Source organism: Coregonus clupeaformis, chromosome 15, assembly GCF_020615455.1.
Source record: "Coregonus clupeaformis isolate EN_2021a chromosome 15, ASM2061545v1, whole genome shotgun sequence".
Classification (NCBI taxonomy): domain Eukaryota; kingdom Metazoa; phylum Chordata; class Actinopteri; order Salmoniformes; family Salmonidae; genus Coregonus; species Coregonus clupeaformis.
This window is the reverse complement of record NC_059206.1, coordinates 66,675,699-66,703,202: the sequence shown is the minus strand read 5'-3', so window position 1 is coordinate 66,703,202 and position 27,504 is coordinate 66,675,699. Positions and strand designations below refer to the sequence as shown.

The window sequence follows — 27,504 nt, the reverse complement described above, 5'->3', positions numbered from 1 at the left end:
GACAATCACCTCATTATGGACTATAGGCCTACATTGCTTCTGAATCTGCTGTTCAGTTTAGAAGTTGAGGAAAACCTTGAGACCAATCCTGTGGTAATCACGCCCCCTACAGGTGACTAAAGTTGATACATTCTTATATCCTTTTGAAGGGACCATTTCTGACACAATAAAAAAGATATATAACTACAGTAAAAACATACAACATGGACACTGGACATGTTAGGTAGGTTTGGCTTGTCTACTAATAAACATTGAACATGGTTATAAAATAATGTGATTTTACCTCCAGCCGACATGCGGCGCTGCAGAAAACCAGCACTCCGCAATCGATTGCTATCCCTTCCAGGATAGAAAACAAAGAACAACCTGCCTGTTAGCTAGCGTAAAGATTCAAACCATATAAATAATGGGCAAGAAGCATAAAAAGCACAAGTCTGAAAAATATGAAGGTAAGACACATTTAAATAGACAATGCGCTGGTATTGGTTGAATTTCTTGGACCATTAAAATGCTCGCGCTTCATAGCGGTCTACGCGCGAGCTTTGGTTAGCCAGGCTAGCTAACGTTAGTTAGCGCATAATCACCCATTTGAATTCACTGCAAGTTAGTTTAGCCATATGCTATGTACCGAGCTCATTAACGTTAGCTAATTGACAGATGTTAAAATATAGCTATCTAATTAGATTGCTGTCCGCTTTATCTTTTATCCTATATGCATTGAACCAAAGATTGAACTTTGAAATGGCTAGCTATCTACTCATTTACATATTTTAGCGAGGTAACGTTAGCTAACTCGCCATGTTGGTGGTCTGTTGTTATTTGCAACATAACTAGCTATTAAGTTAGCTAGCTAGTTGGCTACCTTACAGTTGAGCTAGCCGGCCAGCGAACTGTCAGCAGCAACTTGAGTTGGTTACATTCAAATATTTGGGAATATACAGTCGTGGTCAAAAGTTTTGAGAATGACAAGTATTGGTCGTCACAAAGTTAGCTCCTTCAGTGTTTTTAGATATGTCAGGTGTTACTATGGTATACTGAAGTATAATTACAAGCATTCCATAAGTGTCAAAGGCTTTTATTGACAATTACATTAAGTTTATGCAAAGAGTCAATATTTGCAGTGTTGACCCTTCTTTTTCAAGACCTCTGCAATCCGCCCTGGCTTGCTGTCAATTAACTTCTGGGCCACATCCTGACTGGTGACCGCTCATTCTTGCATAATCAATGCGTGTAGTTTGTCAGAATTTGTGGGGTTTTGTTTGTCCACCTGCCTCTTGAGGATTGACCACGTTCTCAATTGGATTAAGGTCTGGGGAGTGTCCTGGCCATGGACCCAAAATGTCGATGTTTTGTTCCCCGAACCACTTAGTTATCACTTTTGCCTTATGGCAAGGTGCTCCATCATGCTGGAAAAGGCATTGTTCGTCACCAAACTGTTCTTGGATGGTTGGGAGAAGTTACTCTCGGTGGATGTGTTGGTACCATTCTTTATTCATGGCTGTGTTCTTAGGCAAAATTGTGAGTGAGCCCACTCCCTTGGCTGAGAAGCAACCCCACACATGAATGGTCTCAGGATGCTTTACTGTTGGCATGACACAGGACTGATGGTAGCGCTCACCTTGTCTTCTCCGGACAAGCTTTTTTCCGGCTGCCCCAAACAATCGGAAAGGGGATTCATCAGAGAAAATGACTTTACCCCAGTCCTCAGCAGTCCAATCCCTGTACCTTTTGCAGAATATCAGTCTGTCCCTGATGTTTTTCCTGGAGAGAAGTGGCTTCCTTGCTGCCCTTCTTGACACCAGGCCATCCTCCAAAAGTCTTTGCCTCCCTGTGCGTGCAGATGCACTCACACCTGCCTGCTGCCATTCCTGAGCAAGCTCTGCACTGGTGGTGCCCCGATCACGCAGCTGAATCGACTTTAGGAGACGGTCCTGGCACCTGGCTGGACTTTCTTGGGCGCCCTGACACCATCTTCACAACAATCTAACCTCTCGCCTTGAAGTTCTTGATGATCCGATAAATGGTTGATTTAGGTGCAATCTTACTAGCAGCAATATCCTTGCCTGTGAAGCCCTTTTTGTGCAAAGCAATGATGACGGCACGTGTTTCCTTGCAGGTAACCATGGTTAACAGAGGAAGAAAAATGATTTCAAGCACAACCCTCCTTTTAAAGCTTCCAGTCTCGTTATTCTAACTCAATCAGCATGACAGAGTGATCTCCAGCCTTGTCCTCGTCAACACTCTCACCTGTGTTAACGAGAGAATCACTGGCATGATGCTTGCAACGCCAGGGTTGTGGGTTCGTTTCCCACGGGGGGCCAGTATGAAAATGTATGCACTCACTAACTGTAAGTCGCTCTGGATAACAGCGTCTGCTGTTAATCTTCCTCTGTCCAGTGTCTGTGTTCTTTTGGCCAGTCTGAGATATGGCTTTTTCTTTGCAACTCTGCCTAGAAGGTCAGCATCCCATTTGCGGGTACTATTTGAAGCTGCCAGTTGAGGACCTGTGAGGCGTCTGTTTCTCGAAATAGACACTCTAATGTATTTGTCCTCTTGCTCAGTTGTGTACCGGGGCCTCCCACTCCTCTTTCTATTCTGGTTAGAGCCAGTTTGTGCTGTTCTGTGAAGGGAGTAGTACACAGCGTTGTACGAGATCTTCAGTTTCTTGGCAATTTCTCGCATGGAATAGCATTCATTTCTCAGAACAAGAATAGACTGACGAGTTTCAGAAGAAAGTTATTTGTTTCTGGCCATTTTGATCCTGTAATCGAACCCACAATTGCTGATTCTCAACTAGTCTCAAGAAGGCCAGTTGTATTGCTTCTTTAATCAGCACAACAGTTTTCAGCTGTGCTAACATAATTGCAAAAGGGTTTTCTAATTATCAATTAGCCTTTTAAAATTATAAACTTGGATTAGCAAACACAACGTGCCATTGGAACACAGGACTGATGGTTGCTGATAATGGGCCTCTGTACGCCTATGTAGATATTCCATTACAAATCAGCCGTTTTCAGCTAAAATAGCCATTTACAACATTAACAATGTCTACACTGTATTTCTGATCAATTTGATGTGATTTTAATGGACAAAAAATTTGATTTTCTTTCGAAAACAAGGACATTTTCTAAATGACCCCAAACTTTTGAACGGTAGTGTACGTACAGCTAACCCAATGTGTCCCATCTACAGAGTACGGGGAGAGACCACTGAAATTGGTTCTGAAGGTTGCTGGAAATGAGGTGACGACTGGGAGCTCGAGCTTTGAAAACACTTATGACGAACATCCAGATGTAGAGAAACACAAGAAAAAGAAGAAGAAAAAGGATAAGGAAAGGAATGATACCATGTCACCAGTTGATGACAAGAAAAAGAAAAAGGTGAGTTTGGGAATCCATATTTTGATTACAGCCCCTGTTTACCTTTGTACTGTTTTTGAGGGAAATCTCTAGGGGAGAGTAGCTACCATTTCATTCCATGGCATGGGTGGTGCTAGCTGACTAAACTCCACTCATGTGTAAGTGTCTGATGAACTCCACCAACTGAGTGGAGCAGATACCAGCCTTTGGGGAATTCAGCTCTGACTACATTGAATCGCCCAAGAGCAATACTTCAAAAACTTTGAGGTGTCTTTTGATTTTCGGAATTCAAAAAGGGGTTTATTTGGCCCATAGACTGTGATGGGTAGGTAATCTACTATCACAAATGAAAATTAAGTGTCAACGAACATGTTTATATGGTGCATTTAGATGACAAAGAAGAAGAAGGGACAGGACGCTGATACAGACTGGGATGATAGGGAGGCGAGCAGGACCCCTGTCCGTTCAGATCTGGCATCCTCCTTGAATAAAGTGGAAGGTAAGTTACTTCCTCAGTTTCTACAATGGCTGCCACTTTTCCGTAATCCTTTCTTGGCCTTTAATTTCTATTAATATATGGAAACATTTTAACCATTATTTATCTGTTTTTCTTACTCTCGTCTTCTCTTTACCCACCTCTCTCTCGCGTGCTTTCTCACTCTCATTCTCAGAGAAAGAACTGACCCCACTGCAGGAAGCCTTGAGTCAGCTCATCAGACAGCTCCAAAGGTGAAGCTTGTTACTAAGAAATTGACATTTAATTGATTATCAGTCTGTTTCCTCTGGTCTAAAAAAAATATCCCAATGAAATATCCCAATGCCCCAGGGTAGTGGTTGGGGACATTGCCCTGTGTAGGGTGCCGTCTTTCGGATTGGACGTTAAACGGGTGTCCTGACTCTCTGTGGTCACTAAAGATCCCACGACACGTATCGTAAGAATAGGGGTGTTAACCCCGGTGTCCTGGCTAAATTCCCAATCTGGCCCTCATACCATCATGGCCATCTAATCATCCCTAGCTTCCAATTGGCTCATTCAGCCCCCTCCTCTCCCCTGTAACTATTCCCCAGGTCATTGCTGTAAATGAGAATGTGTTCAGTCAACTTACCTGGTAAAATAAAATTGCATTGAGGCCGAACAAAGCAACAACTGACTTTCTCTTGTAGGAAAGATCCAAGTGCGTTTTTCTCGTTCCCTGTGACTGACCTCATCGCTCCTGGCTACTCCACGATCATCAAGCGGCCCATGGACTTCGGCGCGATGAAGGAGAAAGTCAAGAATGAGTATTACCAGTCATTGGAGGAGCTCAAGGTACACCTGTCAACTGCACTACCTTCTTGCCGAATAACTCTTTCAGAATAGCTTTCTTTAGTCATCTGTCATTCTAAAGCAGTGGATTGATTGACAATCAAGCTTGAAGTGTTGATTTAAATAGAAAACCAATGTTAAACATATGCAGAGTCCAGTGACTGACTGCCATGTGTCTCCATTGATACAGGTGGACTTCAGGATCATGTGTGAGAATGCCATGATCTACAACAAGCCAGAGACCATTTACCACAAAGCTGCCAGGAAGCTGCTCCATTCTGGCATGAAGATCCTCCGCCCGGTAAGGAGAGTGCATCTACAGAAGGAAATTTAACACATACATATGGGATCTTCCCTTGAATGCGTTTTAGTCCTCTAAGGGTTAGTCCTCTAAGGGTTCATCTGTGTCTAGGAAACCGGCACTAAACTTGTGCCTGGATGAAAGAATCGCTTGTGGCCACATGAACAGCAGAGGGCGCCATACGACTTCTCATACCCCTGAATGTTTAGATATGCATCTTCACCACAATGCTTTTATATTTGTTTAAATTATTGGGGCCCAAGAAGAGTCTGTAATAACAAGACCACTAGATTGGAATAACAAGGGATTGTGGCGTAAATTGTGTCAACTCTCTCTCTGTCCCACAGGAGAGGCTTGAGAGCCTGAGGCAGAGTATTGAGTTCATGGCTGACCTGGAGAACCCAGCCAACCAGTCAGGGAAGACGGGAGAGGTGGGCAACTCAAGCATGGACCAGTGTAAAGACGGCCCCAGCCCCATAGATCCTAGTGAGACCGCCCAGTCTGCACCAAACACTCCCAGGTACAGTGATAACTTTACCCTGCACATGAACAGACAATATGCTTTTAGTTATTAATTGCTTGGAGAGTCATCATATATGGATATCGATCTCAGACACAATTTACATAAACCATAAACTACAGTGCCTTGCAAAAGTATTCACCCCTCTTGGCATTTTTTCCTATTTTGTTGCATTACAACCTGTAATTTAAATGGATTTTTATTTGGATTTCATGGAATTGACATACACAAAATAGTCCAAATTGGTGAAGTGAAATGAAAAAAATTACTTGTTTCAAAAGATTCTACAAAATAAATAACGGAAAAGTGGTGCGTGCATATGTATTCACCCCCTTTGCTATGAAGCCCCTACATAAGATCTGGTGCAATCAATTACCTTAAGAAGTCACATTTAGTTAGATTGCACACAGGTGGACTATATTTAAGTGTCACATGATCTCAGTATATATACACCTGTTCTGAAAGGCCCCAGAGTCTGCAACACCACTAAGCAAGGGGCACCACCAAGAAAGCGGCACCATAAAGACCAAGGAGCTCTCCAAACAGGTCAGGGACAAAGTTTTGGAGAAGTACAGATCAGGCTTGGGTTATTAAAAAAATATCAGAAACCTTGAACATCCCACGGAGCACCATTAAATCAATTATTTAAAAATTGAAAGAATATGGCACCACAACAAACCTGCCAAGAGGGGGCCGCCCACCAAAACTCACGGACCAGGCAAGGAGGGCATTAATCAGAGAGGCAACAAAGAGACCAAAGATAACTCTGAAGGAGCTGCAAAGCTCCACAGCGGAGATTGAATTATCTGTCCATAGGACCACTTTAAGCCGTACACACATTGAGCTTTTTGGCCATCAAGGAAAATGTCTGGCGCAAACCCAACACCTCTCATCACCCCGGGAATACCATCCCCACTGTGAAGCATGGTGGTGTCAGTATCATGCTGTGGGGATGTTTTTCATCGTCAGGGACTGGGAAACTGGTCAGCATTGAAGGAATGATGGATGGCGCTAAATACAGGGAAATTCTTGAGGGAAACCTGTTTCAGTCTTCCAGAGATTTTAGACTGGGACGGTGGTTCACCTTCCAGCAGGACAATGACCCTAAGCATACTGCTAAAGCAACACTCGAGTGGTTTAAGGGGAAACATTTAAATGTCTTGGAATGGCCTAGTCAATGCCCAGACCTAAATCCAATTGAGAATCTGTGGTATGACTTAAAGATTGCTGTACACCAGCGGAACCCATCCAACTTGAAGGAGCTGAAGCAGTTTTGCCTTGAAGAATGGGCAAAAATCCCAGTGGCTAGATGTGCCAAGCTTATAGAGACATACCCCAAGAGACTTGCAGCTGTAATTATTGCAAAAGGTGGCTCTACAAAGTATTGACTTTGGGGGGGGGGGTGGGGGGTGGTGAATAGTTATGCACGCTCAAGTTCTGTTTTTTTGTCTTATTTCTTGTTTGTTTCACAATAACAAATATTTAGCATTTTCTAAGTAGTAGACATGTCGTGTAAATCAACTCCCCAAAAAATCAATTTTAATTCCAGGTTGTAAGGCAACAAAATAGGAAAAATGCCAAGAGGGGTGAATACTTTCACAAGCCACTGTAATATATAGATTTCAGATAGGGGGTAAGGTGCTCGTTCATAGATTAGACTGTGAGAAGCTGTTCTCGCCCATTTACCCAACACAGATCCCAACCAGGAAGCAAGGAAGTAGTATTGCCCACTAATGTTAATAAGCCATGGGTAGTGTCCAAGTGCTGTGGGCTTGTTCTCCTCCCAAGTGTTTGGTGGATCAGTTCTTTCCACAGACTCTGGCTAGAGGCTGAGAGAGAATGAAAGGAATGACTGAGCGTGTCAGGTCTTGTGTTCAGTCAGCACTATGCAGCACGTTTCACACCAATCAGTCTCTGAAACCTAGGAGTTGTTGTCCTAGTAAACCCCACTGAGGTGTAATGGGTAGAAAATGCTTTAGCAAATAAGACTACAGCATGAGGACTTATAAGATTTGATGTGAAGTTTGTTTGAAAGTATATTGGCAGCATATTCATTGGGAACATGTAGCTATAGTATTAAATTGATTATCTCGATTAGATTTAGATGTTATGATAGTGTTTCAAAACGTATTGTAATCACCAATGAATGCCAGCAAAATAAATTCCTATTTGCTGGTGATCCTTTTGGTATTGAACAATGAAGCCCTATGAATCACTTTCCAAAGTCTCTTACTCGTCTATACTTTGTCTGTGTTCTCCAATACTTCCAGGAAAGACAACGATTCCAAAGATGAAGTGTCCAAGGTTGTCAGTCAGGCAGAGCAGGAGCTTGAAGAGATCCGCAAGCTCATCGAAGATTCAGGAGGCAAACTGTCCAACAGAGGGCTGGAGAGTGAGGTGAGAGAGCTACGGGCTGTGGAATTGGCTTAATCTGTTTAGGCCAACCAAGCTCTCTTAACCCATCTATAATATAGGAAATGTATTGTCTAATTTAGTGAACATATTCATTATGTCCACTAATGTAATAATATGACTATTGTTTTATTTCGTTATGTAGCTGGACTTTGAGAGGAGGAAGTCTGATGGCTCCACCACACTGGCAATCCTGAACCCAGTTGACCTTGTTGCTGGAGGTAGGTCCAGTCATAGTCACGGCCACAGTTAGCTAGTTGTGCTATATCCATTTCTATTTGTGCAACATGGGAAAACGGGAAACCATGATTGATTCCAACTATGTAATTAACTCTGTCCTTCTGATGAAGGCTGTTGGTGGGCAAAATGCCATGTTTTTAACCTAACAAGTATAATACAATCATCAGCTTTTAATTGTAAATGAGCCTCTATTTCTCAATCAACTCTTATCTCTACAGATGTGGGCTACTGCCCTGTGAAGCTGGGCATGATGTCCAACCGGCTGCAGAGTGGCATCAACACCCTGCAGGGCTTCAAGGAGGACAAGAGGAACATGGTCACACCAGGTAAGCTGAAGGGGCCTTAGTGACAGAGTTTAATAATAAAAAAAGCATCTCCCAAGAGTGGCTGAATATCCTCTTCTCACCTGAGGGACTGAACCCAGAGCTTGTATAGAAGCACATGTATAAATCCAATGTTAAACCAACATAAATACCAGTCTTAATCTATCCATTTATAAATCCAATCATGGGCAACATTGTTTTTCCCTAAGATTTGATAAGGTCATGTAGCCATGTCAGATTGTGATTCTATAAAAATCAGTTTTTCATAGTCATATAAAATGTATCTCCATCTGTGTTTACGAGCTGTAATGTAACCCAATCTCCGCTCTCGCAGTATCGTACATGAACTACGGTCCGTACACCTCCTACGCACCCGCCTACGACTCGAGCTTCGCCAACATCGGGAAAGAGGACTCTGACCTGATCTACTCCTTCTATGGAGAGGAGGCCAGCCTCCAGGGATCTGAGAGGTATGCATGTGTGGCTCCTCATCCTCCCCCAACATTACGCTGTAATATTATGGGAGGACCTGACATTTACAATAACAAGGGCCTACTTTACTGTAAATTATTGCAAACAAACAAAGCTTTGAGTATTCCAGCATGCGCGTAACAGTCCAGATGTGCCTGTATTTCATTGGGTTTGTATATTAGAGTAGGCGTTTTATGGTTCTGTTGGCGTGGATGAGATTCACTGTGGTGGAGGCTAAGAACACATGGTAAACCTGATACGACCCTACTGCTGCTTCTGAGAGGAGACCAAATGTGACTAGGATACACAAACACACACTGATGTAATGTGTTTGTCATTGTGTCTGCAGCCTCTCGGAGTTCCTGTCCAAATCGGAGGAGCACATGTACAAACTGGCAGACAACCTCCTGGATGCGTTGACTAACGGGGAGCACTCCAAAACCCTGAGAGAGGTAGAACCACTATGCATTTATCTGTATGGGAATTATATGGCTACAGTTATTTTGGGGAAAAGATTGGACACTAACTTAATGCGTTCTTGCCCGTCAGACCCGTCCAGATGAGCAAGGGCCAACAGAAACCTCTGAGACTAGAGACCAGGACATGGAGGTAAGTCTCAGCTACACTAGGACACTAAACCTGGACAACCTCAGCAGATAAAGGAGAGACACCACACCCTAGGTCTCAACGACACCCACCTGAGGTGAACCCCAGCTAACCCCCACACCCCACCAACAGTGTTGGATAATATTAACAGCTTCTGCACATGCCGTAGCTGTTGTGTTCCAGCTGTGTCAACAACATGGCAGGCTCGTTAGCTAGCTGCTAGATCCAACACACGGAAAGAACATTTCCCCTTCAAAACACTGCCTCTCTCCACCAGCCCCTGAGACCAGGGCTGTTCACGCACTCTCTGTGTCAGGGATGTGGAAATGTCTGTGTTTTCTTTCTGCGCTCCCTTCATTGGGCGGCTGAATGGCTCCTCAGTCACAGCAGTGTAGAGGGAGGAAAGAAAAGCATCAGACCTGTTCAGCACACAGCAGCTCTCTGTACCCGGCTGTTTGCTGTGCTTGGCCAACGTCCAGTTTATCCCTGCTTGGGTGTTGCTGCTGCTCTTTGTTTCATTCGATTTTATTGGAAAGGGACTGGCAGAGGTATTGACTCGAGCTACTAGAAAATATCTGGCCTAGCTGCTGCCTCCTTTCAGGAATGCAATTTCAAAGATTCACTGACTGCAGCGCTGGGTGACTTGGAATCCAAACAAAAATGCTTTTACTAATCTAACTTTTCTTTAACCCTTCTGTTTTTCCCTCAGGTGGTTGAACCAGAGGCCAGCAAGCAGGCTGAAAGCAGGCTAGCCTCCGTGATCGGCCTGGGCTTGGACCTCCAGACTCCACCGGACCTCCTCTCTGAGGGTAAAGATCACCTCTAACTGACCAAAGGGCAAACCCCAACAGCATGCCAGTTCATTCTCTAAAGCTACTGAGAGCCAAAGAGTTACATTTTAAATCCCCTAGGCTTGAACCCTTCCTGAAGGTAATTGAGGTGTTTCTGACAGATCCAGTGGTTGGTTACTACTACAGCCTTGCAGGTAGCCTCCCTGGGCTGTTGTAGGCCATATGCAGCCCCAGTTGAATATAGTCTATGAAGATAAGAGGGAAAATAGAACCCATTGTAGATGACCCTGCACAGGTCAATGTAAGCTTCCTTAGGATATTTAAGTAATCAAGTGTGTATATGTCTTTATGTGCATCAGAGGCCCAAATCTTCCAGCAGAAGTTGGATGAGACTACAAAGCTCCTCCATGAGCTGCAGGAAGCGCAGAGGGAACGCCTGAGTGTCAAGCAGCCCCCCAACATCATCTGCCTGCTCGCCCCAACAACCAAGGAGCTGCAGCTGGGTAACACTTCCTTTTCTTTTTAAAGGAGAACGGAATTCCACTCTGTATTTTATTGGGGGGGGGGGTTCTCTGATTGAGGGGTTGGGTTAAATGCAGAAGACACATTTTGGTTGAAGTCATTGTTGTGCAACTGACCAGATATCCTCTTTCCCCCACAGCAACAGTCTTTATTTGGATTCAAGCTTTGGTTTGAACTCTAAAAATAGTGCAACCAGAAACAGTTCTGACTAAACATGAATTTCTGTCAAAGCTATTCCCTTTTCAATTTTAATTCCAGTGGAAGAAATGCCTGGGCCCTCGATTTCTCAGCTACACTACTACCAGTGATCTTTATTTGGACTCCACCTTTGGCTTGAAGTTGGGCTCTAATATAATTTCTAATTTGTCTCCCTGTAGCTGAGAAGGTGACTGGTAACCTAGCCCAACTGACCAGTCAGGTGGCTCCAGGAGATGTGAGCAGTGTGTATGGGATCAGGAGGGCCATGGGCATCGCTATACCCCTAGAGGCAGATGAACCACTCATAGACCTCACCACAGGTAGTCTTAAACCACCCAGAATATGTTTCCCTGGTTAACATTTAGTTTATGGGTAATAAACATTCTAACCATATACTGGTTTATTTTGTGAATGTGTTCAGTGAAGTGGTAGGCTTACCTGCAAAACTGACTTATCTTTTAATTGCCCCTGAGGGGGTAAAGTTTTATTTAATTGTGTTAGAATGTAATTAACTTTTTTACATGTTGTGGAATGTCAAAGCTATTCCCTTATGTCTGTCATCTTGATTCCAGTGGCTGTTGAGCCTATGGATACCTTGCCTGAAGTTCAGCAGATTCCAGTCGTCGCAGTATAACAGAATTCACAGCAACCATCCTCCTAATAACATCCCATCTGTTGTAGTGTCCAAAAAGGTGCTTTTTGTTTGCATTTCATTTAATAAACCTTTTTTATATATACAAAAAAAAAATCTACCTTATCCAATCTGTTATTCCGTGTCTTCGTAAATCAAGTTGGGATTCAGCTTTTAAAACACCGACTTGCAAAACAATTTATTACATCGCAACTGTACAAAATGCAAACTCACACATTCCTCAGACAGCATAACATGAAAGCAACACGACAGACACATTCGTTTGGCAGTCAGACGTTGAGGAAGGCCACAGAACAAGTCAGTTTTCTGAGGCACAGAGAAGAATGTATCTTAAAAGGTCTAATGCTGACGTTATCAAATCATTTCTGGGTAACAAGTATGTTACTGTGATTGTTTTCAATTAAACAGCTTCTTAGCTAATTTGCTCTTTGCTAGGACTGTCAATGGTGTGATTGGGGAGGGGAGAACTGAAAACAAGCTGTTATTGGCCGAGAGGATTGGAACTCTTTCTTATTGGTCTTAACTAATTTACTGCCAGGCCAAAACTCTATCCCACCAAACAGGCTGAGATTTCAGGTGGTCTTTTCAAAATGGCGCTTACACTAAAACGGCATTGTCATTTTCACATTATTATAACCTGTGTGTTCGTCTGATAATGTTAACTGCAACAATAAGCGACAGTTGATTGTTTGACAGCAGGTCAACAAAGGACACCAAGTAGAATGTCAGTTTGACAGGCGATTCCCAGAAAGCATGTGCAGACAGGCAGCATATAAGACACACTGCAGGTTCATGTTGGCCAGTCAATGCAATCTATACATTTAAAACTAATATGGCTGAATCTGGCTGAAGCACTGAGTTAGGCTCTCTAAAGATAATTTAGTTTGAGTCAAATTAATAAACTTTTCATACATGACAAGTCACCAGAATGTTTAGTTTTACTCTTCAGAATTGATTATATTGTGCATATAACACTTAGTCGTCATCAGGCGTGTGTTCTAAGATAATTTGAAAGACAATCGGTAAACCGTACACCTCACACCATATAAAACTGTCCATTACACAGTAATAGAACAGACTGTCCATCGGTCTCACAGCTGTTTCAGGAGGCAAGATATTTGGCTACAATATTTACATTTAGTCCCATGGTCATATGAGCCAAACTGAAAAATAAGAGATTATTAAAGGGTGAACCCGAACACAAACTATGTTAAAGGTAGACTCAGCGATACGATGTAGATGCCCAAAGTAAACAGCATAGTGGGTCAATTTCCACAACAGAGCGTTGAAGCGCAAGGTTAAACTTCTCTGCTGTTTTGGTTCCGTGCAGATACTGTTTGACTGTGAGCGAAGTCTTGCATCTCACTCATCGCAATATCTGCGGTGCAGCTCGTGACAACGTCATTTCGCTTAGTCTACCTTTTAAGGTCTAGAAAACCATGAGAGAGTATGTACACTTCTGTCACTCAACATGCAGCAGCACTCACTCCATTGTTTTTGTCACCATTTGCTTGATAAACAGCTCAGTTTTAAGAGTGGACTGAAGATGTTTTTTGTGCATCTCATGATTCCAGCAAGGTTCTACGAATATCAGGTGATAGAATCCAGTATGATGACGACCAGTGCTTTACGTAACCTCCATGTCAGTCCAATTGAATGCACACATTTGAACTGGATCTCCAAAAATCCCAAAGGGATTCCTGGAAACACGAACAATCCTAAATATAACCTCTAGGACCACAAGGCCATGTTCTCATGTCTTGTTCTGGTCCGGTCAGGATCATCGCTGACTGAAGCACTGAGATGGATTATAGTTGTGTGCTCTGGTAGGTTTACTCTAAGAATGTTAACTTATGTGCATTTGTTTAATTAGTCTGTGCTGAATGCTAGACTGTGTCCTGTGATGTCCTGCGACCGACCCAGCACACGTATGAGCCTCCAGGCCCAGAGTCCACACAGTAGTGTGCTCACCTTAGACCTCAGCTCAGGCCCATTCCCTGCTGCTTGCTCATGTCCGTGCACACAAAGAAAGTCGTCAGCTCGCCTTTTCCCTTGACGTTGATGAGGCCTCGGCACTCACAGGAGTAGCCCAGCTTCTGGAGCACGTCCGACGTCTCCTCTGTGACCTGGAGCAGAAACATAGACAAACATGACTATGCTGCAGCCATGGTTTTTGTGTGGTTATAGTTAATCTCTCCAGCCAGACTAGCTAGGACAATACTGGAGTATGGCTGACAAGACTAGGTTGTTGTACTGAACCTGAATCTTGGCAAGTTCTCCAGTGCTCTCCATCCTACTGGCCACGTTGACAGTGTTGCCCCAGATGTCATACTGAGGTTTTCTGGCTCCAATCACCCCAGCAATTACAGGCCCATGGTTAATGCCTGTGAAAAGCAGGCACACAGTGACACAGGGCACACATAACGAGATGCCTGCTGGGGCTAAACCAGTCGCATACTGTAGAGTAGCCCACCAGTCTAACAAGCCACTAGAATGTGATGTCCAAGACAATGACTATCAGCTAGACTGACCGATTTATGCCTGAGGAGAGCATGACGACACACAGAAAACTGGAAAAATAATTGACATGCTCAATTCAGTGATATACAGTAACAGGGTCTAACAAGTACCATCAGCTTGTCTGACCAAGTCAACCACAGGGAGTCAAAGCTGTAAAATGGCTTTCCATTTTAGTCATTTAACAGACGCTCTTATCCAGAGCAACTTACAGGTGCAATTAGTGTAGCTCAAGGGCACATCGACAAATGTATCACTTAGTCAACTCGGGGATAAGAACCAGCAACCTTTCGTTTACTGGCCCAACACTCTTAACCGCTAGGCTACCTGCCACCGCTGCCAGTTGTTCAGCCAGACCATCTGCCAGTTGTTCATGTTGGACTCTGCATTTTAACAAAAAATGTCTTCCAGGGAGAATTATGTGGACTTCATTTGTTATTTAGATTTTTGGGGGGGACACAGATCCTTTGATGCACCAGTCCTTTAAAAAAAAAATCTGGTATTTCATGCCAGCTTTCTGTGTTTATGTATTAAAACCGTAATGTGTGCTTTTATCTCTCGAGCATTATAAATGTTTTCCTAAAGCCTGGGGGATCTGCTCAGAATAAGCTGTCTGAGAACTATGTCACAACAGTACACAGGGAGACCAGCAGTATCATGGAGAGTCAATGTTAGCTATTGTGGACAGTTGGAAAGAATGTCCTCCTACGTGATTAGATAGATATGGTATCGTAGGGCCAGGAGTGTTTTCTTCTATAACTAGGGCTCCCAACAGGCGCAGCTGTTCAGGAAAAACTCTTAGCACTAGAATAACAACCAATGAAACCCTAATAAAGATGGATAGAACCGGATGCATTGCAGACGTAATGTGTAGTTAATGTATATGGTACTAGTTAATTAAATATAGTTAATATATGCCCAGGCCAGTGCCCAAGCTTTACTCACCCACACGCAGCCTAAAACTGTTGAAGGAGTGTCTGTTGATGCCGTCCAGCTTGCCAATGAGGGCAATGGCAAACTCTACCATGTTCCCTATCTGTGCCTGCTGCCTATCTCGATCCTGAAACAACACAGGTTCATCATAAAGTCCACACACAGGATACTACTACTAGTTACATAATGACAGTTATTTCAAGTACTTTATCTATACTGCGTCGTTAACCAGGTTTTATGGTAAAGTTCTATAGTATAGAAAATCAAAAGGTATGCACAGTTGCATGCTGTGTAACCCCTCCCCTTCCACATGACCTGGGTCAAATAGTTAGTAGCTACCTGGTTATTTTCCTGTCCTGGGGTGCCACTCAGCCCTGCGGCCGCCATATAAGTGCTTCCGATGGTCTTGATCTTCTCAACTCCACTGAACTTGGGTTTGGACAGCAGCTGTGTGTGGGAAAACAAGTGGATGTGTGAGCCAGGGTTAGTTTTCTTATTTGTATGACTGGGACATGTGTAATTTTAGATTGTTGATGGCTGCCAGCGGTTCTCTGACCTCATCGAAGTCTGCTATGATCTCGTTGAGGAGCCTCAGACACTCCAGACCTTCCTTGTTGATGTCACACTCCGTGTAGAACTCTTTGAAGTCCGGTACCGAGGCGAACATCACGCACACACAGTCATATGACTTGTAGTACAGATCCTGAGGAAGGAGGGGTACAACTTAGAGGCAATGCCATGTAGTAACACTAAGCAGAAGAACATAGACATACACTTCACAACAGAGATAGAGGGAAGTTTCAGGTTCACACAACAAATATTAAAAAGACAGAGCACAGAGCCACATCTTTGAGAGAAAGACAATTCAGAATGATGAGAGGGACAGACACCACAACAGCTCCTCCAGTGCCAGATGTTCCTAACTGTTTTCACTGTGTTTACGTCTGGCAAGGAAATGACCAGTGATTAGACTGTACAAGGGGAGCCAATGTTAAACAGGGCCTCTAAAACCCATTATCTGGGAGAGTGGGAGGCTGTCGAAGTCCCATCCTTCTGCTCCTAGATGTCAAATCTCTGAGGTAAACCTCAAAGCATATTTTTGTTGTGTTGTTTGATTTGACACTGTTGACACTGTGCCATCCATTGGGATTACCATTCAGGTAGATGCAGTGTTCAAGCTAAGCTGATGAGTAATCATCTTTAACAACTGAAGTGGCTTCAGTACAGTACTTCTCAGGTTGTAACCTACATGTCAAACACTAATAGCTGTTCTGTTGTGTTGTGCTCCCAGAAAAACATGTCAAGAGTAAATAATTAAACCAGATTTATTAAAAGGCTGAATTATTTCCATGGTGATTTAGCGGTAACACTGGTCATAACCCTGTGACTGGGCTGTGGAGGGCCGGAGTGAGGGAGACATCATAGTGGAGGGGATGTCCATGGCCTTCAGCGGTAGAGGTAAAAGTAGGCCAAGCTCTGAATTTCTGTAAGTTTATCATATCTTATGAAGTAAGACAAGATGGACAATCCTCTGTAATATCTTTTTGTTTTGAATAAATATTGTGAATTTCTTTTAACTTTAATTACACCGTTTTGATTAAGTGACTCTGCTTATCAGTGGTTTGTCTAGTGTGTTTATGTCTGTATCATGTGGACTATTTGATAGTGGGTGAGAGTAGGGGCAGTAGGAGTTGAGGACGTTGATGTGGACTATTTGAGAGTGGCTGAGAGTAGGGGCAGTAGGAGTTGAGGAAATTGATGTGGACTATTTGAGAGTGGCTGAGAGTAGGGGCAGTAGGAGTTGAGGACGTTGATGTGGACTATTTGAGAGTGGCTGAGAGTTGGGGCAGTAGGAGTTGAGGACGTTGATGTGGACTATTTGAGAGTAGGGGCAGTAGGAGTTGAGGATGTTGATGTGGACTATTTGATAGTGGCTGAGAGTAGGGGCAGTAGGAGTTGAGGACGTTGATGTGGACTATTTGAGAGTGGCTGAGAGTAGGGGCAGTAGGAGTTGAGGACGTTGATGTGGACTATTTGAGAGTGGCTGAGAGTAGGGGCAGTAGGAGTTGAGGACGTTGATGTGGACTATTTGAGAGTAGGGGCAGTAGGAGTTGAGGACGTTGATGTGGACTATTTGAGAGTGGCTGAGAGTAGGGGCAGTAGGAGTTGAGGACATTGATGTGGACTATTTGATAGTGGCTGAGAGTAGGGGCAGTAGGAGTTGAGGACTTTGCTGTAAGAATGCAGTGGCTCTGTCTCTACCATGCTGACAAAGACGACATCACAAATCACAATTCCTATGAAGGGGCTGATTCATGGAGCTGTGGGTTGGTAGGTGGGGTCAGGCAGGCACTGATATACTGTACAATGATCCATAGAAGTGGGACCGTCCTTACCCTTGGGGTTCCATCCCTTAACCACTAACCACATTCCTACTGGAAATCGTAACAAACCATTTACGGGTAAATCCAATCAATCAATTCCACTACTAAGTGTTTCCTTATGAAGCTTTAGTGAGTGCAGGCCAGTGGAGATGGGACCCCAGTGCAGATAGGAGGAGGAGGAGGGGAGGATGAGTTGGGCTCAGTCCACTACCAGTCATCCATCCTGGACCCCTACCTTGTACTTCTCAGTAAGTAAAGTGTTTGTGAGGAATCCCACCTCGTTCTTTTTATTCTCCCCGACAAACAGCGCGGCCACATGGGCCGGCAGTACGTTCTCCAGGAGCAGGCGGTTCAGGTTCTCCCTGGTCTCGATCTCATCCTGCTCCGTACGGTTCTTGTTCTTCAGAAGGAAGTCCTGGCGGAAGCATGACTCATTCTACGGGACAGAAGTGATGTGGTCAATTAGTAGTAAAAAGAAAGGGGCAGGGGAAGTGAGGGGCGGGGGAAGAGAGGGGCGGGGGACGAGAGGGCGGGGGGAAGAGAGGGCGGGGAGGGGAAGAGAGGGGCGGGGGAAGAGCGGGGCGGGGGAAGAGCGGGGCGGGGGAAGAGAGGGGCGGGGGAAGAGCGGGGCGGGGGAAGAGAGGGGGAAGAGAGGGGCGGGGGAAGAGAGGAGAGCAGAACAAAGAAAAGGAGGGAACATGTCCTGACCTGTTGTGAGATGATGAGCATGGTGACCAGGAACAAGGTGATGTATATGCAGCTCATCACCTCGGGGTGTTTGACCAGCCCCAATGCCCTCAGAATGGTCCCAGAGTCCTCAGTGCTAGAACACAGAGCTCAGGGGTTAGAGGTCATCTAAAGTAAAGCTCAGTATAAACCAGGCAGGATATAGTACCAGGTATTTGATGCACAGTACAGAACAGGGTTGGGGTCAATTCAGTATTCAATTCAGGAAGTGGATTGAAATTAAATTATTGAATTGAAACAATCTTCATAGAAAACAAATGGCCAATTTTCAGAAATGACTTAATAATATATAAATGTTTCATTTCTTCCTGAATCACTTCCTGAATTGACTGAATCAACCCCTGCCCTGGTACACAAGACCTGCTATAGTACCTGTTTTTATTGAGTTGGTTGTAAAGCATGCGTTCATAGCAGCTGAAGAGATCAGCCTTGGAGCTGAGGATGATGATGTAGTAGGCTGTGGAGGCCAGGGTGAGGAAGACCACTTTGAGCTCAAAGCTCACCCTCAGGAACACTCCACAAGCTATGAGAGCCAGGATACAGCTGAACACAGAGTACTGAGAGACAAACAGAGAGATGGAGAGAGAGAGAATGAGTGAGGAGACAAGGAAAACCTTCATCAATGGAAAGTGCCAGTTCTTCATTTCATTGTTTATTATTTGTAATTTATATTTGCAAACAACAATAAAAACACTGAAATGGAAAGTATCATTTCATAACTGTTCTATTAATATGCCATTTAGCAGACGCTTTTATCCAAAGCGACTTACAGTAATGTGTGCATACATGTTTATGTATGGGTAGTCCCGGGAATCAAACCCACTATCCTGGCGTTGCAAGTGCGCCATGCTCTATTAACGGAGCTACAGAAAACCTGTTAGTGAGGGATATTGTAGGCATCTCTCACCGGCAGGTAGAACAGGCTGTCTAGATGCTGCTCACTGGAGTTGTTCCACCGAATCAGATCAGGGTTACCATTGATATCACACGGTGACTTCGTCTGGATGAAGCACTAGAGGGAACAAGCAGATTTGATTGACAGTCAACCACTAAGTGGGTCTGACTCTGAGAACACAAAGGCTGTAAAGCATGTGTTATTGGCATGTCTGTTTATGACTTGATGTACTTGTTACAATAAGAATCTAATGCTCTTGTTGCTATAAAAAGTTGATGTAATTGCATGTACACGTGATGGCATTATGTTCTGTTTAAATCAGTGAGCTGTGAGTTAGTGAGTCGCCGTACTAATTTACCAGGTTGAAGACTGCTAGGATGATGATGACCGCAGTGGTGATAGTGACCAGAGGGAGGCGCACACACGGCCTCTTGACCACCGCCTCGGACACAGCAGGCAGCCACTGGCAGGACGACAACTTCTCCGGAAACAACCGCTGAGGGGTGGGAGGAGCGAGGCATCCAGGCATGGGAGAGGAAGAGTGGATAGGAGGGGGAGAGGGGAAGGGATGAGTGTGTATGTGGGGGGGGGGATGTATGGAAGAGAAGAGGTGCATAGGATGGAAAGACAGGGTGAGTGTGTATAAGTGTGTGTGGGGGGGACAAGAGGAAATTAAGCTGAGTGAGCATGTGACATTGAAGTCATCCATGTTGAGACAATGTGTGACTGACTAACACAGCAGCACTGACTATGTACAAAACATTAGGAACACCTGCTCTTTCCGTGAAATAGACTGACCAAGTGAATCTAGGTGAAAGCTCTGATCCCTTATTGATGTCACCTGTTAAATCCACTTCAGTCAGTGTAGATGAAGGGGAGGAGACCGGTTAAAGAAAGATTTTTAAGCCTTGAGACAATTGAGACATGGATTGTGTATGTGTGTCATTCAGAGAGTGAATGGGAAAGACAAAATATTTAAGTGCCTTTGAATGGGGTATGGTAGTAGGTGCCAGGCGCACCGGTTTGAGTGTGTCAAGAACTAACGTTGCTGGGTTTTTCACGCTCAACAGTTTCCCGTGTGTGTCAAGAATGGTCCACCACCCAAAGGACATCCAGCCAACTTGACAACTGTGGGAAGCATTGGAGTCAACATGGGCCAGCATCCCTGTGGAACGCTTTCAACACCTTGTAAAGTCCATGCCCCGACGAATTGAGGCTGTTCTGAGTGAAAAGGGGGGTGCAACTCAATATTAGGAAGGTGTTCCTAATGTTTTGTACACTCTGTGTATCTCTGACTAGTGAATGTAATAACTACACTGCCTGTCTGTCTGTCTACACCATGGCATTGAGATGGTAGGCACCAGGTGTCAATGGCCACATAACAGCAACATACAGCTTCACAGGAAAAGACCCGGGGATAGATGGAATAGCTATGCAGAAAGCGTGTTTCCACTGTCACAGTAAGAAATACACACAGTACACACACTGCGTACCCCACCCCCCACTCTCACACACAGTAAAGTAAGCCTTGCCCTGTCTAGAAATAGGGCTTGTTGTGACCTAAGCCTAAAACTCCCACTGACCTGCAGGTGACCTGCGAAACAGATGCCCAGGGTCAACAGGAGGACACAGGCCAGCACTCCAAACCACATGCCCAACATTTTGGAACTGAGGGACGAAGAAGGGAAAGATCCAACACTGAATCCAAAAAGTTCCAATATTGATTGTCATGCCATTATTGTTGCCATGGTTTAAGAGGGACAACTTATTACTACTGTACCAGTCAATAGCGGTAAAGAAATGTGTTTCTTATAGCCACAAGGGTAAATCACTCACTCTTTTGTCACAAACATCTGAACCACAAAGATGCAGAAGAAGATGAAGGTGGCACAGCCGATGTAGTGCTTGAACATGGGCAGATCAATGGCTCGGTACTGGGGAGGAAAGAAGAAGGCATGTTTGAACCTCTCACAAATACTAAGAAAATCTGTTTTACATTATATAAGAACACGTGTGGTCTGTGTAGTCTAATCGGAGATATCAAGAGATAAATATTAGATTAGAATCTAACATGTGAACATGTTGTCATGGTTAGGAACTCAAATGTCAAGTAGGAATGTTTTTCTTTATACTGTATCTTAGATAAAGGTTGCCATTGTACAGATGTACCTACAGTATATTAGGACAGTAAGGTTCTTTTCCACAGTGTATAGAGACCATCAATTGTCAAAGACTCCAGTCACCCAAGTCATAGACTGTTCTCTCTGCTACCACACGGCAAGCGGTACCGGAGCGCCAAGTCTAGGTCCAAAAGGCTTCTTAACAGCTTCTACCCCCAAGCCATAAGACCGCTGAACAATTAATAAAATGGCCACCCAGACTATTTGCATTGACACACCCCCCCCCTTTGTTTTTACACTGCTGCTACTTGCTGTTTATCATCTATGCATAGTCACTTTACCCCTACCTACATGTACAGATTATCTCAACTAACCTGTAACCCTGCACATTGACTCGGTACCGGTATCCCCTGTATATAGCCTCGTTATTGTTATTTTATTGTTATTATTTTTTAAATGATTTTTAAAAATGTATTTAGTAAATATTTTCTTAACTCTATTTTCTTAAAACTGCATTGTTGGTTAAGGGCTTGTAAGTAAGAATTTCACGGTAAGATCTACACCTGTTGTATTCGGCGCATGTGACAAATATTATTTTATTTGAGTGAGTCTGTAAATTGGTCTAGACTTGCTGATGTAGTCAGTCCAAAGACAAAATTATTTTCTTTATATTGTATCTATAAGGTTCTAGAGATTTTCATTGTGGAGATTTACCTACTACAGTACATACTGGGACAGCAATGCTCCTCTCAACAGTGTCTAGACAGCTCTGAGACAGACAGACAGACAGACAGACAGACTCACCTGTTTCTCCAGCTCTTTCTTAGGGAACCACACAGCCAGACTGCTAATCTCCTCAGACTTCACCCACTGCCTGGAGGTCACACGGGGGGGGGAGCGTGAGGAAGAGTGTGTGTGAGAGCGAGCTCTCTATTTCTACAACTCAATATGTAAAATGAATTTTCAGATAGCTTTGACTTGTCTTTGTCAATATTATTCACAATTGGCCAAATAAGACTTTTCTCAAGTGACATGTTGGTGGCTAGGAAGATTAGATAACATTAGCCCCTTAATTCTGAGTTTAGGCTTAAGCTTGTGGTCCTACCTAGTGACTATTCTCAGAATGTCTTTTGACTATTTAGTGACTATTGAGACTCACTTGCTGCTGAGCTCATCGATGGTGGTGGTCATCTCATTGTGCAGCTCCTCATCAAACTTGCTCTTCTGGGACTTGTTCCTGTAAAAGACTCAGACAATAAGGAAGAGGTAGACTAGCAGACACACAGACTGACAGACAGACACACAACCGCGACACGAGACAGACCGACACGCAGACAGACCGGCAGACAGACCGGCAGACGCAGACAGACCAACTGACACGCAGACAGACAGACTGACACGCAGACAGACAGACTGACACGCAGACAGACAGACTGACACGCAGACAGACAGACTGACACACAGACAGACAGACAGACAGACAGACAGACAGACAGACAGACAGACAGACAGACAGACTGACTGACACACAGACAGACAGACAGATGGATGGATGCTGGTAAACCAGCCAAGGTCATGCAGGTTATTCAGTCTCAGTGTGCTGTGCAGGGAGGCAACTGGTTTAGGCCATTCTCAGCATTAGTGGAAACAGAGAGAAGGTGTGTGTGTGTGTCATTCATTCTATAGTGTGTGTGTGTGTGTGTGTGTGCAGGATGTCGTGTGTTAGTTGAACTCTGGTGACTGAACAGGAGTCTCCCAGCAGTACCCCTGCTCTGTGCCCCCTGCCCCACCAGGAAGGAAACACACACAGACAGAGACACACACAGTGTTTATAACAGCACATAACTCCAGTGGGAAAACAAAGACACACACTTTAAACACTTAGTAGGGAGTGGTTACTATGCCCTGCTTGCTTTGTAAAGGCTTGGGAATCCCTGTGATGCCCTGTTATACAGAAGAGGGAGGCAGCTCTAGGCAGGATGGTGGGTAGAGAGAAGTGTTAACCCAGAAAGAAGGGTTGGAGGTTAATGGTGCTGGTGAAACATCAAGATTCTCCTCCTCCACTCAGAAGAGAGAACTTGCGTTGTGAGCCAGGCTGGCTCCACTCACTTATAGGTGCTGAGCGGAGGGGCGGGCGAGGAGAAGGGCTCCTCTACAGACTCATCAAAGCTGTCAGGGACCAACAGTGAGAGATACACACACATTTAACATGGTGACATTGTTGTCGCTGTATGGGACTGTTGTGTGTTGTATGTGAGGATTCATTTGTGTCCTTGTGTTTTTGTATAGTACTGTGACTGCTAAAACAACAAATGTCTATTGTCTCTGTAGAATGGATCAAATATGAATGAAGCTTACATTGTAACTGAATAAAGAAACTATTTTGTTTTGATGAAACATGACATGAAGAGGTTCATGACCAAATGAAAGAACATAGGAAGGGCCACCGACCACATCAGAAGCAATACAACCGGTTCCTGTTAAGTGTCCATTCACAGTATCGATGTCCACTAGAACCACAGCCGAGACAAAAAAGGTTTTACGGGGCAATTTTCTTACTTCCCTGTCCTGTCTACTGCACTCACAAGTGATTCAGCTTTTGTCAGTAATGGGGAAAAAGAGACGACTTCCATGCCCTTTGCGACCAAACTTGATGACCTTATAAAAAGTAAATGTGTTTGTGCTTTTATATACAATATGTGTAACATTAAGTGGACTTACAAATCGCTTAACATTTAATTAAGAGTCACTGATATGTCGTTTGCATTTGGTAATTCAAAAAAATAACTGGCTTCCTACATACACCTCCACAACCATAAACACCCACTGTATCAACAGACTGACGCATAGCATGAGTACCACTCCAGTAAGGGGAGTCTGACGTCACCACTCTGACATGATGCCAATTCAGGGCTCTTGTTAACATATAAACAATTTAACCCATCCTCTCTGTGTTCTCAGACTTGGCCTTCCTTACCTCTCAGTGATCTTCGTGCGCAGGGGGATGTCCTAAAAAAATAATTTAAACTGTTAGACAAATCGTGCATAAAACAACAAGAAGTAAAGCAGCATGTAAATATGCCAGCAACAGTCGCAACAGTCTTCCACAGGAAATATTGATGCTTGTAGCAATACATTTCAACCTGTTATGCTTGATTTGATGAGGTGGACTATTTCTGTTAGAGGAAGTATGCCTGGTAATCTTTTCATCAGTTATAATGCAGTGGCCCTCTACCCGTCACTCACCTTGCAGCGTGATTTTCCATTGACCATGGTGTCTGTGGTGTACCCCTCTCTGCTCTGTAGGTGGGCGAAGGGTTTGACGGCGCCCCAGGACTCCAGGTAACGGGTCATTCTCACTGATGCCCGCATCTTCAGCCCGTCATTCACACGTGGCTTAGGCATACTGCGGCTGTTCAGAGCCTGGTCCTTAGACTGATGACACACACAAGTTAATGAGGAGTACAGTCTCAGTCTCACATATACAGATAAGGCCCTTGTCAGGGATTCTGGAGGTAATACATTTAATGAGGTAGCTCACACGAGGATCGATGACAAGGTATGTCTGTATGTTGAGCTCCTTCAGGTAGGCATCTCTTAGCCCACCGTTCCCCTCCTCCACCTCATAGGCCTTGTTCAGGTGATTCAGGGTGGCCTCAGTGATGTGGACACGCCTGATCATGACAAAGACGGGGGGTTACTATTAGTAAAATGGACTTACTAGGACTAGGTTACTACTAGTAACTTAATAATAAATGCCACTATAAGGATTAAAGTTAGTGTAAATTAATGTTTATCAAACATGGTTAACTCAACTACTAACATACCCAGGTAAGCCTCCAGACTCCATATAATTGGCCAGGGTGACGTCATGTGACCACACGTCAAACTGCCACTTGCGGAGGCCAATCACACCGCAGAGCACGTTGCCGGAGTGCACGCCCACTCTCATGTTAATGTCCACACCTGTGGCCTCGCGCACCTGTCTGAGGGGCGGGATGAGAACCTGTCAGCTGTGTTTGTGTGTGTGTGTGTGTGTGTGTGTTCATTGAGGTTTCACTGGGATTCCTTCTTATTGCTTTGACGTCAGAGCCAGCTGAACAAATCAACTATTTATTTGTTGTCATAACATGCTGCTGCTACTGTCTATTATCTATCCTGCTGCCTAGTCACTTTACCCCTCCCTATATGTACAGTACATAGCTACCTCAATTACCTCGTACCCCTGCACATCGCCTCGGTACTGGTACTTCCTGTATATAGCCATGTTATTTTTACTCGTTATTGTTACTTTACTGACTGTGTATTTATTCCTTGTGTCACTATTTCTATTTTTAAAAATTATCTTTAACTCTGCATTGTTGGAAAAGGACCCATAAGTAAGCATTTCACAGTTAGTCTACACCTGTTGTTTACGAAGCATGTGATAAATAGCATTTGATTTGATTTTCCAACATGGAGCTTTGAGATTTTGACCTCTATTTTGGCAGGGCAGAGAGGTGCCAAGATAAAGCCTTCCTTTGACAGACCCTCCAGTCCTCCACAACACCTGATTATAGACCAACACCTTCCCGAGAACTAACTCACTCCCATAACCACCATCGACCCAGACAACTCACATCAACACCTACTACTTAGGCCAGAAAGTCCCTATTGCATTATACAATAACACTACCCTCCCTACTATCCTTTAACACCTTTGATTTACAATATACGCTATTAATCTCACAATCTAATGAGAATATGTGTTGCTAAAGTCTTGGAACTAACCAAAAGGATCACACGTTTTAGTAATTGTTTTCCCCCCAGAAGGCCTTGGGGCTCCTCTGAACTCACTTGATGGCCTCACACATGTCCAGACCCATCTTCACACAGTTCTTGGCATGCATGGGCAGGGAGACAGGCAGGCCAGACACACAGTAGTAGCAGTCTCCCAAAATCTTGATTCTCATGCACTCGTTCTCCTGAAGAATAAAACAGAAAAATACCACATAGACCATGAAGACCATCCAAGAAGCAGACATGTCAACTGGATTTAGCATTAACACAAATTAGGTATCAGAAGTTATCCTGAAGAACCAAACACACAAGACATCCATGCGTGTCCAGCCCAAGAACTACATGTACATATTGAAATAAAATCTATCTATATATACATAAAATAAATCTATTATGACACATAACAAGTGGATTATGCATTACCACACTGTCGTGTTATCATAATAAACATAAAAGTGTAGCTAAATATTTAATAAAAGCTGAAAGGTCAGTGTTAATTTAACTAAAGGTGCAAATCTTACAAATTATTAACTCACCTTTGCAATCTGGTCAAATTTCCCAAACAGCTCGTTGAGCATGATGACCAGCTCCTTCGGAGAGCAGTCGCTGGCCAATCGGGTGAAGCCCACAATGTCAGCATACAGAATACTGCAAAAAGAGAAAAGCCAAGGGTGTGTTCATTAAGACACGCGTTTTGCAAAAGAAAACAAGAAGTTAGATAGTTTCCGAGCATTTTCTTGCATTTCATGCTTACTGATCACGACCGGCTCAGGACATATGGAGTCAAGACATCAGTGTCATAATGACGTGTAGAGAAATCTGTCATCTGCATGGATACGACCAAGCTGGCACTACACAGATTAATCACTCTGATGTAAGTCGCTCTGGATAAGAGCGTCTGCTAAATGACAAAAAAATTTAATTAAAATAATGTTGTTGCATCACCAAACAAGGGTGTCATTGTCAGATAAAGGTTGACTCCTGGGGTGTTGAAATGGAGTGGGGCCAACTGATTACAGCTGGAGGTCCTATCCTGGGTGAGCAGTAATCCTATGGGGCTAGAAAGGAGAGGTGAATACTGAGTAGAAGGGAGATTGTGATAAGGGGTTTGGCTCTAAGAAGTGTTTCCCCTATATTCATTTAGCAGCGGCGGGCCACCGCTACTTTTTTTTCCGGGATGGTGAAACGTTTTCAGTGTAAATATAAAACTCCTAAAATGTTTTCTCCGCCCATGGCAAAATGTGTAGCATTGCATGAAATCAGCTTTAAAACATCAAATGAATTGTCTGCAGCCAAGAGGACGGCCTCTAAAATGTTTGCCATTGGCCACGTCCACTAACCCCCCCACGCCACCCCACCCCACACACACACACACACACACACCGCTAACTTTGCCACAGCTGCTGAAAAAGATCCTAGGGGAAGCAC

General features: G+C 44.0%; 2 protein-coding genes across 4 annotated transcripts in view; one reads left to right on the top strand and one right to left on the bottom strand.

Moving 5' to 3' along the window:
* The first annotated feature begins 324 nt into the window (after positions 1-324).
* LOC121535799 (bromodomain-containing protein 7) lies at positions 325-11,786 on the top strand. Its single transcript, XM_041843092.2, has 17 exons — positions 325-449; positions 3,193-3,380; positions 3,750-3,858; positions 4,031-4,088; positions 4,524-4,668; positions 4,856-4,966; positions 5,314-5,486; positions 7,757-7,883; positions 8,044-8,119; positions 8,357-8,464; positions 8,796-8,931; positions 9,282-9,384; positions 9,482-9,541; positions 10,248-10,347; positions 10,689-10,832; positions 11,229-11,369; positions 11,622-11,786. The coding sequence occupies exons 1-17, from the start codon at positions 407-409 to the stop codon at positions 11,681-11,683; spliced, it is 1,884 nt and encodes a 627-aa protein (XP_041699026.1). The 5' UTR covers positions 325-406; the 3' UTR covers positions 11,684-11,786.
* A 66-nt stretch (positions 11,787-11,852) lies between these two features.
* The window catches only part of LOC121534524 (adenylate cyclase type 2), a 67,210-nt gene continuing 51,558 nt past the window's right edge, over positions 11,853-27,504 (bottom strand). The window contains exons 7-27 of one of the 3 annotated variants that reach the window (XM_045225338.1): positions 26,613-26,724; positions 26,134-26,261; positions 25,125-25,283; positions 24,839-24,971; positions 24,544-24,732; positions 24,275-24,306; positions 23,407-23,466; positions 22,457-22,534; positions 22,102-22,171; positions 21,014-21,111; positions 20,761-20,845; positions 19,536-19,673; positions 19,190-19,294; positions 18,655-18,839; positions 18,244-18,358; positions 17,771-17,971; positions 15,708-15,854; positions 15,491-15,598; positions 15,164-15,278; positions 13,961-14,085; positions 11,853-13,827 (exon numbers count right to left, since the gene is read on the bottom strand). In XM_045225338.1, the coding sequence (XP_045081273.1) occupies positions 13,681-13,827; positions 13,961-14,085; positions 15,164-15,278; positions 15,491-15,598; positions 15,708-15,854; positions 17,771-17,971; positions 18,244-18,358; positions 18,655-18,839; positions 19,190-19,294; positions 19,536-19,673; positions 20,761-20,845; positions 21,014-21,111; positions 22,102-22,171; positions 22,457-22,534; positions 23,407-23,466; positions 24,275-24,306; positions 24,544-24,732; positions 24,839-24,971; positions 25,125-25,283; positions 26,134-26,261; positions 26,613-26,724 (2,530 nt within the window). In that variant the 3' untranslated portion in view covers positions 11,853-13,680. The remainder of the gene's footprint in view (positions 13,828-13,960; positions 14,086-15,163; positions 15,279-15,490; positions 15,599-15,707; positions 15,855-17,770; positions 17,972-18,243; positions 18,359-18,654; positions 18,840-19,189; positions 19,295-19,535; positions 19,674-20,760; positions 20,846-21,013; positions 21,112-22,101; positions 22,172-22,456; positions 22,535-23,406; positions 23,467-24,274; positions 24,307-24,543; positions 24,733-24,838; positions 24,972-25,124; positions 25,284-26,133; positions 26,262-26,612; positions 26,725-27,504) is intronic. The other 2 variants (XM_045225339.1, XM_045225340.1) reach the window with 2 other exon arrangements.

Bases quoted from the DNA above. Each gene is read 5' to 3' on its own strand.
- LOC121535799 (XM_041843092.2), top strand. From the start codon at position 407: ATGGGCAAGAAGCATAAAAAGCACAAGTCTGAAAAATATGAAG. The intron at 9,542-10,247 runs GTAAGTCTCAGC...TTTTTCCCTCAG, and splicing joins CTAGAGACCAGGACATGGAG to GTGGTTGAACCAGAGGCCAG. The intron at 10,833-11,228 runs GTAACACTTCCT...GTCTCCCTGTAG, and splicing joins AACCAAGGAGCTGCAGCTGG to CTGAGAAGGTGACTGGTAAC.